This window comes from Typopeltis vanoorti, chromosome 18 (genome assembly GCF_054136105.1).
Source record: "Typopeltis vanoorti isolate ZY-2024b chromosome 18, IOZ_Tvanoo_1.0, whole genome shotgun sequence".
In the NCBI taxonomy this organism is placed as follows: Eukaryota; Metazoa; Arthropoda; class Arachnida; order Uropygi; family Thelyphonidae; genus Typopeltis; species Typopeltis vanoorti.
In genome coordinates this window covers 54132113-54150202 of record NC_143566.1, presented here as the reverse complement: position 1 = coordinate 54150202, position 18090 = coordinate 54132113, and the positions used below count along the sequence as shown (strand labels likewise).

The 18090-nt window shown below is 38.0% G+C and overlaps 1 protein-coding gene across 1 annotated transcript in view; it reads left to right on the top strand.

Moving 5' to 3' along the window:
- Nucleotides 1-18090, top strand: part of LOC150096673 (twitchin-like) — a 2440784-nt gene that overhangs the window by 1089936 nt on the left and 1332758 nt on the right. Inside the window, exons 57-58 of the mRNA XM_090408679.1 lie at nucleotides 5938-6219; nucleotides 16003-16302. Coding sequence (XP_090264805.1) covers nucleotides 5938-6219; nucleotides 16003-16302 — 582 coding nt within the window. The remainder of the gene's footprint in view (nucleotides 1-5937; nucleotides 6220-16002; nucleotides 16303-18090) is intronic.

Sequence of the window (18090 nt, the reverse complement as noted above, 5' to 3'; positions counted from 1 at the left end):
TTTCATCGAATTTCATCCATGTTTCATCAAATTGTAATCATTTATTCTTTTTATTTTACGATATATAAGAAGACATGTCAGTGGTTTTGAAGAAATTTGAAGATACAAAAAACTTGACCACCAGCACAGTGGTCAAGTTTTTCGTGCTGCAAGAAATGTCCGCAACTGAGATTCACCAAACATTGTATGAGACTTTAGGGAACTGTGCCCTAGCATATCCAACAGTTGCCAGATGGGTGGCTAAGTGTAAAACTAGGCATCCTGAGAAAACAGATACCCCCAAGTCAGGAAGATATTCCACATTGATCACACCTGAAAACATCGATGTAATGTATGCCATGATCCTTGATGATAGATGAATGTCAGCCAAAAACATTGCAAAGACTATGAGGAAAATGAGTTGCGGTCAATATCCACCAACATCTGGTAATGCAGAAGCTCTCGGTGAAGTGGTTCCCCAAATGATAGGATGCCAACCAAAAAAGAGAATGTGTGCTGTCATCTCAAGGGATTTTGTGTCTTTTGAGGAATCAGGTGCAGATATTTTTGGCTTGTATTGTGACTGTTGATGAAACAGGGCTTCATCACTATGACCCAGAGACCAAACAATAGTCAGTGGAGTGGAGACACAAAGGTTCTCCACGGCCAAAGAAGTTCCGAACCCAAAAGTCAGCAAGGAAATTTCTTGCCATTGTCTTTTAGGATATGGATAGTGTAATCCTTACCAAGTACATAAAAAAAAAAGTGAAACTGTTACAGCAGCAGTTTATTCAACAGCTCTGAAGGAACTGAAGAAAAGACGTTGTGTGAAACTGACCAGAGGCGTTTTTCTTTTGCAGGACGACATACATGCTCACACTACTCATGAAACCCAACAGACAATACACAAATTGTACTTTCATTGTCTACCTCACCACCCCTATTTGCCAGACCTCCATTGACTATTTCCTATTCCCAAATTTAAAGATGATGAAATCATATCTGCAGCTGAGAACTGGTTTGTGCAACAAGGGAAAGACTTTTTTCTCAAAAAAGGATTGTAAGTGATGCAACAACACTGTTACAAGCGTATATCACTTCCTGGGAAATATGTAGAATAATGTGTAAGTTACATATATCTACCTCAATTCCTTCATGGCGATTATCACAACTTTTCAGCACACCCACCTATGTATTTGTCACTTTACATCATACTGTCAACAGGCACAAGTGCTCCCGGATCATCATGTGTAAAACAACTCTAGAACATCTCTTTAGCTGGGTGTTTGGAACTTGATGAAGGTGGGAGGAAACGTCTTCTCAGCTGCTGACTTGCAAACATTGGGTACTTGCTCTCCTTGGACAAAGAAATGGCTCTCATCTGAGAATATGATTGTCTTCCACTTCTCAATAGTCTAATCTTCGCACTCTTTTGCCCACTGGAGCCTCATTTTCTGTATAGCCTTTCTCAACAGTTGTTTCTTTTTTGGTCAGAGGACAGTCCTTCCTGCTTCCAACAATCTTCAATGGACTATCATGGCAGAAACATTAATCCCACTTACTTCCAAGTGTCTATTTAAGTTTACAGCAGATACTCTTGGATTCATTTTGCTTTTCTTAATTAATAAACATTCTTTCTTTCTTAATCCTCTTCTTCTACCTTTTATAATGTCGAAACTTCCTTCCTTCCTTTCCCATCAAAATATGTGTGTTCCATTGTTCTTCCAGATGTGCAATGGAGGTGCCATTATAATGCTTCACAACACTGAAGTTGAGATTACTTTGTGTTTAGTGTTATTCCATGAGTTAACAAATCAGCACTAGGGTTTGATTTGAATCATCAAGATCAATGACAACACCAGTATATTTGAAAGGATAATTAATCACTTTACATTACATAAGAAATAGAACTGGATGCCAAACTTATTAGTGACTTGAAGTAGTGACATGGTAATATCTGAAAACAAGTCATACAATTAATTAAAGATGCCAAGAAATTATATTCTTAGTTTCATCCTTTATAAAAGTTTGCATGTTAAGTAACTTCATGACTGGGCTATTTATACATACACGCTGTCTTGCCGTGTCTTAAACACAGTCAAACTCCTTGCAGACACCACACTCTCAGGTAAGGCATTCCAATCATTCACAACTCTGCACGAAAAAACCTGCCTCTCACTCCCCTACTCAACACCCTCTTTATACAGTTTCCAGGGATGACCTCTGGTCCTCCCCTTATCTCCCCACTATTTTCTGTTGAACTTCTCCAGCATTGAGCTTATAACAACCCCTTACCAACTTGTGGGTCTCTAGCATATCTCCTCCCCCTTCCTTCTGTCCACCAGACTATGCAAATTACATACATCTTCTCAATCTTTCCTCATACTCAACATTCCAGAGATCAGAAACTACCTTAGTCGCCTTTTGACCCTTTCCAACCTTCTGAAAACCCGGTGATCAAATCTGCGCACAATAGTCCATGTGTGGCCTAACCAAAGCCTTATACAACGGAACAAGAATCTCCCTACTTCTACACGTCAGTGTCCTCCGCATCATTCCCAGAAGTATTTGTGTTGTCTTCAAAATTTTGGTGATGTGTCCCCTAAATTTTAGATCCTTATCCACTATCACCCCCCCAGATCTCTTATTTCCTCTACCTCCAACAATATATTATCACCAAGCATAAATTCTGCAACCCATCTTTGTTTTCCAAATTTTAAAATCTTACATTTTGCAACATTGAACTCATATCCCCGTGCCCAATCACTCAATTTATTCAAGTCTTCTTGTAAGGCCACAACATCATCACTACTATTTATGGTTCATCCCAACTTTGCATCATCTGCAAACAACTGAATATCTCCATCCAAATCTTCACCAATATCATTAATGTACAAGTTAAATAGTAATGGCCCTAAAACAGACCCCTGAGGCACTGCACTAGTCACTTTCCTTTTCCTGGATATTGCACCCCTATACACAACTTGTTGATACCTATCAGATAGCCAGTCTCCAATCGAATGCACTAATCTAATATCCAACCCCATCTCTTCTAGTTTGACTGTCAACTTATCATGAGGTACTCTATCAAAAGCCTTTGTGAAATCCAAGTATATTTCTGTGTATCCTTCTCCTCTGTTCAAGGAAGTAGTCGCTTTATTGTAATAAGTAAGTAGATTACTAAAACATGACCTCCCTTTAGCAAATCCATGCTGTCCATCAAAGATAATACCATTGTTGTCAACCCAACTCTGGATTCTAGTTCTCACAAGTTCTAGTTCTACAACAACTTAACCACAACACCTGACACACACAGATAGGCCTATAGTTTGATGCTTGAGTTTGATCACCTCCTTTATCAAGTGGCACAATCTTGCCCTCCTTCCACTCCTTAGGAACTTGACCTAGTGCAAGACTCATATTAAAAAAATATGTCAAGGCAGGTGTCAACTCTCTGGCACATTCCTTCAGAATAAGCGGTGATATATTATCAAGTTCCACAGTCTTATTTACATCTAGTTTACTCAACTCCCCAAACACCTCTTGCTCACTTACAGTCAGTCTCTCCTCCCCATCATCAACTGCTCTTAATCTCTCCATGAAGTCACATTCACTAGATTGAAAGATCTTTATGAACTGCTCATTAAGTATCTCCACCACACATTATGTAACAGCTGTCTTTATACCATTTTCTCCAATCAGTGTCATCCTTCCATAATCATTCTTTCTTTTGCTGGCTACATATGGAAAGAACTCCCTAGGATTCTTTTTGGCTTCATTAGCTATCTGCTGTTCATACCGCTCTCTTTAGCTACTCTCACCAACCAAGTCACCCTGCTTGCCTGGTCTTTGTAGACCTCATGAAATTGGTTATTTCCACTTCTCTTATGCTGCCTTCACAATGCCCTTTTTCTCTGTATCGTATGCTTAATCTCTTTATTCATCCATCTCATACCTACCTTATTTAACCTTCTCGCCCTTGGAATACATTTAGACATTGCATCTACTAGATAGTTTTTGAAAATCCCCCAAACTGTATTGATCTCTTTTCCAGCAAACTCCTCATTCCATGCTACACCTGCAAGCTGTCTCCTGAGCTCTTCATAATCACCACCCTTGTAGTTCCACGTATACCCTTTTCTCACAGGGGTCCTTGCACTGCTGGCAACCACCCAATTAATCACCTCATGGTTGCTTTCACCTATTGGTGGATGATTTGACACCTCATTTATAATTACATCTTCTGATGAGATGAGCAAATCCAAGACTCTGAATCCTCTGTTACATACTGTCTGAGGTAGTTATCCCTCAAAAACTCAAGAAACTCATTTTCTTTACTTCCAGTTGCTATCTCATCATTCCAGTCTATATTGCCATAATTAAAATCACCCATAATGATCACCCTTTTCTTATTTGCTTGGCTAATTTGACTATACATTTCACTCTCACCACCATCCACATTACTTGGTCTATAACAACATCCCACCAAGTATTTGATTCCATTCACCTCTATCTCACACCATACTGCCTGAAAACCACTGGCACTATTTCTGTCTTGCATCCCTACTTTGTATGGACATAACTCTTTCTCTATCATCAATAGCACTCCATATACCCCCACCAAGCATAAATTCTACATTCCATGTTTGTTTTCTAAATTTTAGAACCTTACATTTTGCAACATTGAACTTATATCCCCATTCCTGTGTCCATTCACTCAATTTATTCAAGTCTTCTTGTAAATGCACGTCTTCTCTACTCTTCATAGTTCATCACAAATCTGCAAACAACTGAATATCCCTGTCCAAATCTTTTCCAATAACGTTAACATACACATTAATCAGTAATGGCCCTAAAATAGATCCCTGAGTTACACCACTAGTGACTTTCCTCTTTTGGGATATCGCTCCCCCATATTATAATAATAATAATAATAATATTATTATTATTATTATTATTATTTGACAACTCCAGGGTGTCCATAGACTCATTGAGGGAGGGCACCTGCTCTACAACTCTGTCTCCACCACTCAATCCATGAACTGACCGCAACTACACCAATGCCCCCTACCACCACCGCCACTAGTTTTTCCACAGACAATCACAAATATCCATGCCCATGATTGGATTCAAACCCGCAGCCTTTTGGCTGGAGAGCGGATACATTAACCACCCACCCAGCACCTCCAAAAGGCATTGAAGGTGCTGGGGATACCAATTAAATAGCCAGTCTCCAATCCAATGCAGTAATCTAATGTCTAACTCCATCTGCTCCAGTTTGACTATCAACTTATCATGTGGTAATCTATCAAAAGAGGCAAAAAGAATGACTTGTATGGTGAGCAAGGCTAAAGCTAATCATTACAGGAAGCTATCTGATGGGGACAAAGGAAACACCAAGAGTTGTTTTGCTGTCTGGTGAGGAAAAGGAAAAATGATTATGGGAGGATGATGAGTATTGGTGATAGGAAGGTGAAAGAAGCAAACAAAATAGTCCATTTACTGAGTTATAATTTTGCAAGTGTGTACTATCTATGTGGAGATGTTCTAGTGCCAGATTTAATGTTGGCTGATGCTAAAATAGAAGTAGATAAATCTACTCTAATTTATGAGTAGATTCATCTACTTATAGAGGTCATCTGGTCTATACCATAGTTGAAACATTCATAATGCAAGATGGTAGCACATGTATCCATGAGGTTTACTGTTTATTCAGTTCATGGTCTGTTCAAATGATGCAGGTATTTATCAGTGCAAAATGTATATGTTGTCTTAATGTCAAAACTAAGCTTTTTTCATTACAGTAGTAAGAAACCATTTTCTCCTTCTAATGTTAAATGGAAAAAAAAACGATGATATTGTTTTTAACAAAAAAAACTTCAGTTTTCATTTTTATTTTTAATAAAAAATTTTTACTTTTCAAATTTTACTGAGACAAACTGCTTATGAATATTACAGTGCCTCCAAAAATTGACAGAAGGACCTTGAAACCTGTTACAGTGAGAGCTGGACAACCCTTCTCTTTTGATGTAAAAATAATGGGTGAGCCACCTCCAACAGTTTCATGGATGATTAAAGACAGTCCAGTTGTTGAAAGACCTACATTGAGAATAGAAAATGTTCCATATAACTCGAAATTTTTCTGTGAAAAAGCAGAGAGAAAGGATAGTAGTGTTTATCGTATAATTGCAGTTAATCAGCATGGAAAGGATCAAGCAGAAGTGGAAGTTACAGTCTTATGTAAGTGCAATATATATATATATATATATATAATTATCTACCCTATATATATAAAATAATAAGCCTTTTTGTGTAACGTTTTTCTGTCACGTTTTTTTTCAAGTTATTTGAAACTTGGGTGAACCAGCCTACCAGTCCGGAACTTGGGGGGTTTGGTGCTGGGGGAAAGACCCCCCCCCTTTTGAGTCATCAGAATTCAAGGAGAATTCTGGTCCGGAACTCAGGGGGTAGGGCACCGTAGGTGCCCGGGGGGGACCATCCTTTTGAGTTTCAAAATTCAAGTCATCAGAATTCAAGGAGAACTGGCCTACCAGTCCGGAACTTTTGGGTTGGGTGCCCGGGGGGTCCCCCAGGCACCCAACCCAAAAATATTTAATAGTATTTCGAGTCTTCGAAATTTGAGTCATCACAATTCAAGGATAACCGGTCTTTAACTCGGGGGTTAGGCGATGGAGGGGGGGGGAACCCTTTCGAGTCATCAGAATTCAAGGAGAACCGGTCTGGAACTCAGGGGAGGGGGTAGGTGCAAAGGGGGGGGGGACTGAACCCCTTTAGAGTCTTCGAAATTCGAGTCATCAGAATTCAAGGAGAACTGGCCTACCAGTCCGGAACACGGGGGGGGGAGGGTTGGCACCAGGTGGTGGAGCCCAGTATATATATACGTATATATATAATGCTATTTTGGTTAGGTTATTTTTATAGAATAAACTTATGAAATAACTTAACATGAACCTTAACTTCCATAAGGCCAAGTTTTATTATTCAAGAAATTTACATCGGTGTTTCTTGGCATTTTCTCCATTTCTAGTACAAATATTATTATGTGATACCTCCTACTAAGGATTCTATCATGGGAGAGAGCACTCTTTACTATACAATCCACCATCTGTGCTATTTAATCTAACCATCTACCAACTACTTAATCCACCATCCACACTATACCATCTACTCTGGCTTAATAGTATTTTTTTTTAATTGTGTGTATGTGTGTTCTCAGTCTGATTTACTTTCATGCAGGATGATAAACTCGTGTTTACAGGAGGAAAAAACTCCTCTGCTACCTCCTATAAGATTGCCAACCCATTCAACCAAGAAAAGTACATATGAATGTTCTTCTCATTATGATAAGAATCAAATTCGGTTATTTTCCTATTGAAGGATGCGTTGTACCATCATTCTTTCATCTGTGCTATGTAGGTGCTAAATAAATACTAAATTATAATCCTAACTCATTTGTTATTACAAAATTATGGAAACCACTACCATATTATAGTAAAAATTCAGTTTAATTTAAACCAAAATAACAACCAACATTTTGACCTTCATATCCCAGAGTTTCTTGGTAATGAGAAGGAGGAGGCAGAGTGGATCCAGAGGCAAGTGATGAAGATGGTAGCAGGACTATGAAACGAACCTTATGAGAGTGGGTTACAGAAACTAGTTGATAGGCAGAAATGGGGTGATGTGATTGAGACATACAATTACTAAGGGGTGTTTACAAGATTAAATCAGAGGAAATTTTTTAGAACAGGTGTACTGATGGGAGAACCAGGGGCATCTATGGAAACTGAATAAGGGTGTAGTTAGCAAGGGTTTTAGAACTGAGTTTTTTTGCTTGGAGAGTGGTGAATGAGTGGAATAGGTTGCCAGAGTCTGTTGTGACTGTGAATGAGTCTAACGCAAAGTATGATAGATAATGTTGGATAGTTCTTGATGTTCAGGGCCTTCCACAGTGAGTCTAAGAACTCCTTGGAGTTGCCCATAATAATAATAATATCAAGGTCATCATTTAGAGTATACACATATTTACGAAGAAACAAGGTATGTTATAGTCCGTAGTATGCTAAAGTCACACTAACTTGGTCAACCATTAACACTACTGGCCTGACCTATTAAAAAAAAAAAAAAACATATTACGTCTTACTAAGATTGCAGTTTTAGGGCCTCCTTTATGAAAAGGAATTATTTTGTCCTCTTTTCACTCCCTTGGGATTCTACCAGAGCTGAGACTTAAATTAAAAAGCGTAGTCATTGCCAGCTCCCTTGCACATTTCTGCAAAACATGATCCTGATATCCGATCTAATCCCACAACTTTATTTACATTGATATTCTGCAACATCCTAAGAACTTCCAATTCATCCACCTCTGTTCCTAATAAGTCTCTGTCACATATGTCACAGCATTAAACTCTCTTGTATGATATACAATTACAAAGTGGTCACTCAGTATCTCAACCATTTTATTTGCATCTATCACTTTGTGACCATCAGCACTCATTAATGTTATTCTTCCATAGTCATTCCATCTCTTACTTGCCACATAGTGAAAAACTCATTGAGTTTTTTCACTATGTGATTGAGATAGAGAATCAGAATCAGGAATGGTATGCTAGCAGAACTGCTTGAGGAAAAGGGTGTGCAGTTTGTGGATGTATGGCATGTATTTGAGGGAAGAATGAAATTATTCAGGTGTGTTGGATATCATTTGAATAGATATTTAGTGAGTGAACTAGGGAAACTGTTGCTAGACATGCAGTATATGTGTGATGCAAGCAGGAGATCAAAAGTAACAGATGAAATGAAAGATCTGGCAAGTGGTATTGAAGAAACAGAAGTGCTTGGCAATAAAAATAGTAGTGGTGTAAGAGATGAAGAGAGAATGACAATGCAGGAAGAACAGGTGAATGGAGAGAACCTGAGTAGACAGAGAGAAATGGCATAGGGAAAATGAATGTTGGAAGTAGTCGTGAATCTCTGTATGTATGTATGGGGATGATCAGCATAGAAATGGAATAGATCAGGATGTGAGTATGCAGGTTGAGACTGATTGGATATATGTAATAAGCTGTATTTGGGGAAGGGCAAGTGTGCACAACCAACAAGTGGCTAGAGCATGACTGGTTATAAACCTAAAAGTGAACTGCTGTGTTAATTTACAAATGCCAGAAGTATCAGAAATAAGGGAGATAAAATGGTTTCACTGACTGAGTTTATTCACTCCAAAATCATTGAAATAAGTGAAACGTGGTTGAATGAAGATGACAATCTAACATAAATTGAAATGGAAGGATACAGTATTTTTTGTAAGGATAGAAAGGAGGAGGAGGAGGAGTGTTGGTGATGATAGCAGGGGAATTATGTATACATAAGGTAGACATGAAAGAGGGAAATAGCGACAATGGTTATGAGGCAGTGTGGTGTAATGTGGAGGTTGACAGGAAGACATAGTTGGATGTTGAAAGCTGTAGGCCAAGGAATGTGGAGGGTGGTGATGAAGAAATGTATAAACAACTTATATTAGTGAATAAAAGAAGGGTAATTATTATGGGTGATTTTAGTTATGCTAGTATAGATTAGAATGAAGAGGATATCATTTGGTAATAACGAAAATTAATTTTTTAAGTTCTTGAGAGACAACTATCTCATGCAACATGTTAAAGGAGGGTGTATGCGAGAATTGAGAGTTTCATATCTCATCAGTTGATCACAGGATGTAATTGCGAGTGGAGTTTTGCATTTTCCTCCAGGTGGTGAGAGTGATCATGAAGTGATAACATGGGTTGTGGCTAGCCACATGCAGATTTCTGTGAGGAAAAAATATATGTGGAAATGCAAGGCTAGTGATTATTAGGAGACAGCTTGGAGCAATAGCATAGGATGAGCAGTTAAGCAGTAAGGAAATAAATGCTACTTGGGAACTGACAAAGAAATACATAACAGGCATCAGTATGTGAAAGTATTCCAAAGGCCAAAAGGCTGAATAAGGTAATTGTAAAATGGATGCATAAGGAGATAAGCATGAAATCTGGAAGAAGAAGGCATATTGTAGACAGTAGCAGATGAATAGTAATAACCAGTTACCACACTCCAGGAGAGTGCCTCAATAAGGAACACAAAAGTTCAGTATGATCAGAAATTAGCAAATCAAGCAAAGAAAAACTCTGACAAGATTTTTAGATATGTGGCAAGTAGAAGGAAGAATGGTTATGGTAAGATGTTAATGGATGAATATAGCAGAATGGTAAATGCTGCACAAGACATCATGGACATTTGACTCAAGTGTCAAATAACTATTATCAGGAATTGCAACTATAGAGAATAGCTTCAGAGGAGGAGAAATGGTCATAGGGAGGGAAAAAATGGAATTTACACAGCTACTGAGAGACAGTTTCTTGAAGTAGCATGTAATGTACAGGACACAAGGTTCAAGATTGTTGGATCTGGTCATCACAGCAGCGAGCTTAACTTCAACCAATCTAATTATGTTGCATAACTAGATTGGAGAAAATAATCATGTGGTCTTGACCTGGGAGATTGTCAGACATTCAGAATTTCCTGTAAAGAACAGATATTTGTGGAATTACAAAAGGGGATTATAGCAAGGTGAGGAAACTGCTCTCATCAGTGCAATGGCACAAGAATTTGGAAGGGAGAGATAATAATGGTGCATGGGAGGTGGTGAAGGGATCTTTGAAGAAAGCAGTATCATAATTACCCAGAACCAGAAGGATAGAGCAGGTAGGAATTGGATGAATGAATAGCGGCATCATTAAGCAGGAGCTGTAGACAACGGAAAAGTTGTTGAGTGAATATAAAGAAAATGGTGATCAGCATATGGCCAGGAGCAGTACAAGGCACAGGCAAGAAGGATGACCTGTATGATAAGGAAGTCTAAAGCTAATTAAGAAAGAAAGCTAGCTGATGAGGCCAAAAGAAATCTTAAAGTGTTCTTTTGCTATGTGTCAAATAAAAGGAGGAATGAATCTGAAATGTTAACTTTAAAAAGTGCTGATGTTGGTGAGGTAACAGAAGCAAACTAAATAGTTGAATTTCTGGGTGAGCATTTTGCAAGGGTTTTGGATGTGACATTGATGGATGAGAGCATGATGTGGAAGGAATATTGTGTACATAAGGATGACATCAGTTATGAAAATTATAAGCAACAGGCCAGAAGAGTCACAACTGTTGGATGGAAAGCTATTTGAGTATGAAAAGAAACTGCCTCTGAAATCTAAAGAAAAACCAAAAAATTATATCAATATGCAGAAAGTGAAAGAAAGAATGAATTGAATATGAACAAATAACTCTACTGAATGCAAATGGTGAGAGTAACAGAGGTTCTTCAACTAATGAGTGCCCATTTTTCTAAAAGCAATCAACCTGGTGTAAGTAACATTGAGTTCACTGCTACCTCTTCATTGGATGAACAAACTCAGGTGTATGAAGAGGAGGTATTTGGGTTCTTGCACAAACTGAATCATAATTCAGCAATAGGGACTGATGGGATATCAGACCAGGTGCTAAAAGAGTGTTCGCTGAACTTGTTATTCCTTTGACCAGGCTATATAATTTGAGTCTTGGAACAGGGAAGATTCTGCATGAATAGAAACAATGTATGGTAATTTGATTGCACAAGGGTGGTTCAAAAAATGATATATCCAACTATCAAACAATCAGTATCTCAGGAGTGGTGGTGAATATTTTGGAAAAATTCATTAGCTCTCACTTTCAGATATGGATTGACAGTGAATCGCTACTGTACAGCATGGGAATACTAAGGGAAGGTCATGTTTTAGCAACTTGCTCACATTGTTTAACCGTAATATCAGTGACATTGTCAGTGGATTGCAGGGGATATTCACTTGTTTGCAGATGATGTGAAGCTGGGAAGGGTTATTAATAATACTGCAGATGTGGCAGCCCTGCAAGAGGATTTGAATAAACTAGACAGATGGGCAAATGCATGGGGATGTCAGTTTAATGCAGCAAAACATAAAGTCTTGAAGTTTGAGATACATCAATGAGAGGCTGCATACTCGATTGGAGGAGCTGTACTGAAAGAAGTAGAGAGACAAGAGATCTGGGAGTGATGATTGATAGAAACCTGAAATTCAGGGAACATATTGCAAAGGTGGTGAAGTTAACCCAGAGGATTGCTGCAATACTGAGAAGGATGCTGACCTGCAGAGATAAAAAAAGTTATGCTCCATTATAAAAGACCCTGATCACACTACACTTAGACTATTGTTCTCAAATTTGCTCCCAAGGATTTGAAGGGGATAAATTAACTGTGGAAAGAGTACAGAGGTGGATAACAAAGATGGTTTCAGGACTATATAATGTTAGTTATGAGGATCAGCTGAGAGAATGTGGACTGCAGAGTTTGGTAGATAGAAGAAGGAGAAGTGATATGATTGAGACTTTCAAAACTGTTGAGAGTAGTTACAGGGTTGACATTGGGGGGGGGGGGTATTTTGTTTGGTGGAACACCTAAAACTTACGAAAGGAAGCTGTGAGCAAGAGGGTGTGGAGTGGTTTGTTTCTTTGCATGGAGGGTGGTTGAACCGCGGAATTCATTGACTGATAGAGTGGTGAGAGCAAGAACTTTCAGTGAGTGCAAGGAGTGGTATGATAGACTGTGTTTCCTAGGAAGGACCTCCTACAATGAGTCGGCTTTTGACTCCATGGAGGTCTGAATAATAATAATAATGTTACCATTTAATTTGACAGGCAGACTAGATACACAATGATACTTTTGGATTTTGCTAAGCCTTTTGGCAGAATATAGCATGGAAGACTTGCATAAATTGGAGGGTTTGGATTATAAAATATAAGTGTGGATAAGAGGATAGTTGACTGATAGATATGAAACAGTGGGGGGGGGGGTGAGTCTGCAAGATTTAAGTTAACCAGTATAATACCACAAGGATCAGTTCCTTGATCAACTGTTTATTCAATCTGTACATTAATGATATTGCAAAGGCTTTGACGGGTGGCATATAGATATTTGCTGATGATGCAAATTAGGCAGGGAAATTAGGAATGCTTCTGATATGCAGTACTTGCAGAATGATTTGAATAGACTGGAACTGTGGGCATGGGAAAATGGATGTTAGTTCAATGTCAGTAAATGTAAAGTCATGCACTTTGGCATGATTAAATATCAAATATTATTATTATTATTATTATTATATCATGGTATCTGCGAATCCCTACTTAGATACGGAATAACAGTCTATACAAATACATCAAACAGCCACCTAACAAAATTAGAAACACTACTCAGGAAAATCGTGTCAACAGTGATCTGGACACCTTAAACGCAACAACCAATATCCGACAAGCACATGGCAATACACAGAATTCTGAGCATTAAAAACCTGAAACACTACATGAAATTAACAAGGAATTACTTCAGCATCATCTATCGAAACAACAGAGACGCATATCGTATAACACGACCTACAACAACTCTCTACATCCCCACACCCTTCAACAACTCATATGGTTCTTTTGTGAGATCACATCAGATACCCATGCAACTCAACAACCTACCAAGAAAGTTAAAACACGTAGAGAACTACAGAACATTAAAAAATGAACTCTGGAAAATATACCAACAAAGTTAAGAAACCATTAACACTAATATGCACATCACAAATCACTAGCATCCAATGCCTACATCCCATACATAAACAGTAGCAACAACACAATTAGTGAAGGCTAAATCCCACTCTCTTCATAAAAGCTAACCCAAGCTTCGAAGTAGGTGGGATTAACTTGCCTCACTCATCTACAAGTAATCCTTATAAGCAAATGCAGAAATTTGTATGTATAATCATTCTTTCTCAAACTTAAAAAAAAACAATAAAATAAAAATAAAATAAAAAAATAAAAAATTATACAAAAAATTCTGTATAATCTTCATTATTAGAAGAACATGTGTTGTAAATACATAATATATAGGCAAAAAAATATTATTAAAAATTTTAATTGAAATCCAATGTAGGAATTGCAGCACTTAGTGCTGAACTCTGTAAAATTATAAGATGCAATGTCACACAAGATGTTTATTGCATGTATAAATATTTTAGCAATCAATGAAAAATATATTTATTAAAAAAAAAAAAAAATTATGCAAAGTTGGATAGAGCAATAGCGAATGCACATGATGTCAAAATTTTGCAGGATGATTTGGATAGTTTGGAGGATTGGGCTAAGGAGAATGGATGTCAATTTAATGTGGCAAAATGTAAGTTATGCATTTTGGGGTGAAAAGATTAGCAGCAGTATACCACATTGTTGGAACTGTACTCCAGGAGATTGACGAGGCCAGGGAATTGGGAGTATTGGTGAATAGGGAGTTGAAATTTAGGGGACACATTGCAAAAGTGGCTAAATCAGCTCATCAAATCACTTGGTTACTGAAGAATACTTTGACGAGCAAGACAAGCAAGTTATTGTTCCTCTGCATTGAGCCTTGATAAGACCTCCTCTTGACTACTGTGCCCAGATTTGGGCACCAGGGTTTCTTCTTGATGAGGTGGAGAGGATCCAGAGGTGAGTGACCAAGATGATAGCAGGTTTATGGAATGAACCTTATGAGAACAGGTTGAAGAATTGTGGGTTGCAGAAATTGGTTGATAGGCAGAAAAGGGTTGATATGATTAAGACATTCAAATTACTGAAGGGTTTCTATAAGATTAATTCAGAGGATATTTTTCAGAACAGGACTAGGGGCCATCCATGGGAACTGGGCAAGAGTGTGGTTAGCAAGTGTGTTAGAGCTAGGTTTTTTACTTGGAGAGTGGTGAATGAGTGGAATAAGCTGCCAGAGTCTGTTGTGGGTGCCATGACTGTGAATGAGTGCAAAGCAAGGTATGATAGGTGCTGTGTGAATGTTGAATAGTTGTTCTTGACATGATGTTAGGGCCTCCCTCGATGAGTCTAAGGACTCCTTGGAGTTGTCCGTAATAATAATAATAATAATTATTATTATAACGTGACATCTCCAGGGAGTCCAAAGACTCATTGAGGGAGGGCATCTACTCTACAGCCCTCTGTCTCCACCTCTACTACCATCATCATCTACATCAATGCCATCTACTGCCCACCACCACCAACACCACTAGTATTTTCACAGACAATCATAAACATCCATGCCCATGGCAGGATTCGAATCTGCAGCCTTCTGGCTGGAGCGGATACGCTAACCACTCACCAACCAGGCCAGCATATTATATTGGTCATATTATATTGGTGGAATTATGGTAGAAGAAACTGATCAGGCCAGGGATCTTGGAGTGTTAGAAGATAGCAAATTGAAGTTCAAGGGTCATGTAGCAAAGATTGCAAATACAACTCAAAAGACAATTGCAATCTGAAATAAACTGTCACATGTAAAGATAAGGATGTAATTTTGTGCACAGGTCTAGTCTCTTGGTTTCCATTGTGATTCTGATATAGTAGAAGAAGTGCAAAGAAGAGTGCTAAAAATAATAACAGAATTGTGGAATACTGATTATGAAGACAGATTGAGAATTTATAAAATGCAGACACTAGCAAACAGGAGACAGACAGGTGATATGATTATGACTTACAAACTTCTGCAAGGGTCATACGGGATTTCAGTTGATGGAATTTTTTATTTTATTGAGGGTGGGGTAAAGGACAAAACCTTAGAAGCTAAGAAAGAATGCTGCTAAGAAGCAGGGTGAGGGCTAGATTTTTCTCTCACAGAGTGGTGCAGAATGGATTGCCATTGGATGTTGTGTGTGCAAGCAGTGTAAATGAATTCAAGAATAAGTATGATAGCTGGTGCAATTAGTATGTGGCCTCCCTCAATGAGTCCATAACTCCCTGGAGGTATATCTTAATAATAATAATAATAATAATAATAATTCACTGACTCGGCAATTCTTTGTTTCTGTTTTAAGGTGTGAATGATTTTCTTAGATATAATAGAGACTGATTAAAATCTTCCTTCTTTGATTTTGATTTCAGCTAAATCCTCTAAACCAGAAGGACCACTTCAGGTATCAGATGTAACTAAAAATGGTTGTAAATTGAAATGGGATAAACCCAAAGATGATGGTGGTGAGCCTATTGAAGGCTATCTGGTAGAAAAGCAAGATCCAGATACTGGACTCTGGATTCCTGTAGGGAAGACCCATTTTCCTGAAATGGATGTCACTGGATTAACTCCTGGAAAATCATATAATTTCAGAGTCAAGGCCCTTAACAAAGAAGGTGAATCTGATCCACTTGAAACACTGTCTCCTATTACTGCTAAAGATCCTTTCAGTAAGTTCTTGTTCCATTTATGAATAAAATTGTTTTTTATTCAGATTTTTGTTATTAATTACAATTAACATCTGATGATGCTTTTTTTTTATTGAAGAATAGTTTTACAAAATATATTTCTGTAAACAGGGAGGATATTGTGTAGCTCAGTGGAAGTGTTGTTGCTTCCACTGTGTTAGGCTGTCTGAAGAAAGAGTATCCTGAGTTTCATTGTTTGCCAACTAGAGGAACTTTTTCTCAGGTTTTTGACCAGTTCCCAAGTTAGTCGATCTCTAGCATGGGCCTGGGGAATTTTTATTCATGAATCTCAGATGATCGGTCCTGTAAACTGAAGAAAATTGACTGTAGAACCCACTCTGTTTTATACCGTAAGCATAGTGTTAGCAGTGTTAAAATTAGGAATCACAAGATGGCAACAGTAGACAGGTAGACTCTTCACCAGACAGCATCTATAATTAGTGATAGGCTTATAAATTAAAGATGCCAAGAAATTATATCCTTTGTTTCATACCTTATTCAAGTGTCAGCACACGAGTGCAACCACATGTAGCCTGGTTCTTAGGATACACAATACAGGGGTCGAAACGTCAAGTTATTATTTTATTATTAATCAATAAAATAATCTTTTCAGCACGTGTGTTTTGTGTCCCTAAATTCATAAATATGAATGCTGATCACCGTGTAACCTTAAAAAAAAGAGTCATCATACACCATGGAGATGTGACCCACAAGCAGTGCAGCCTCTACGGTAAGCTAAAGATACATAGTTCCGTGTTAATTAATCAACTAACCTTTTTGAAACGCTGTAGAGACAGCAACTTAATACCCAACTGCATTAAACTAAAGAAGAAATTTATATCAGCTAAAGCGGTCCATATCTATGCCAGGCTAGAAAAAGCGTTGTTAAGAGAACAGATCCACGAGGCATGAAAGAACTTGGCATCTACCCAAACCAAAATGTTACAACTAAAATTTGAGCTATCCAGTTATATTAATCCAGAAATTTGGGATATTCTAGACAAGATCACAGACAACTCGGCCAAGCACCTATTACTCAAAAACTAAGAACAGTTAATAACAAAGTTTCAAGCATTAAAAATACTGGAAAGCACAAGACAATCATGACGCCATAACGAAAGGATCAGCCAATCACCCACAAATGCAGTTAGGAGCAACCAACCACCATTAGACCACTGTCTGGTTATCATATCGTTATCATATCTGGATATCATATGGTTATCATAGGTTGTAAACTAATCGGATTGCAACCTCAACCAAGGTGAACTCTGGCTACTGGAGAAATGTTTAAATTATGCCATTGTTCCGAGGTCAGTAAATAAACTAGATATAATCTTCAGAAACTAGATGTTTCCAAAAATGTTCCGATGATGGTCAATCGACCGAAATGGTCCGCACTCCGTTAATGCTCCCCCCCGCCCCAGTTTCCACATAAGTAAACCCTTTCCCTTCTCTCCTTCCCCCTCCCCCAAAAATGCACCCCTAAATACAATAATATATATATATATATATTTATTTATATATATATATTATTAATACATAACCCGGGTTTTCAAATTTATTTTTCCCGCATCAAAACCCCCCCCGTTATAAACAACCTTCAGTAGGATCATGAAATTGGAAGACATCCTAGAAACACGTTAGTACAAAATTTTTCCACCTCTTTTATTCTGCTATAATTACCTTCTATACTCACCCATAATGTCCTAAAAGACCCCTTTTTTGAGTAATAATAACCAATGTATTTAAAATAAGGGAAACTCCTAAACA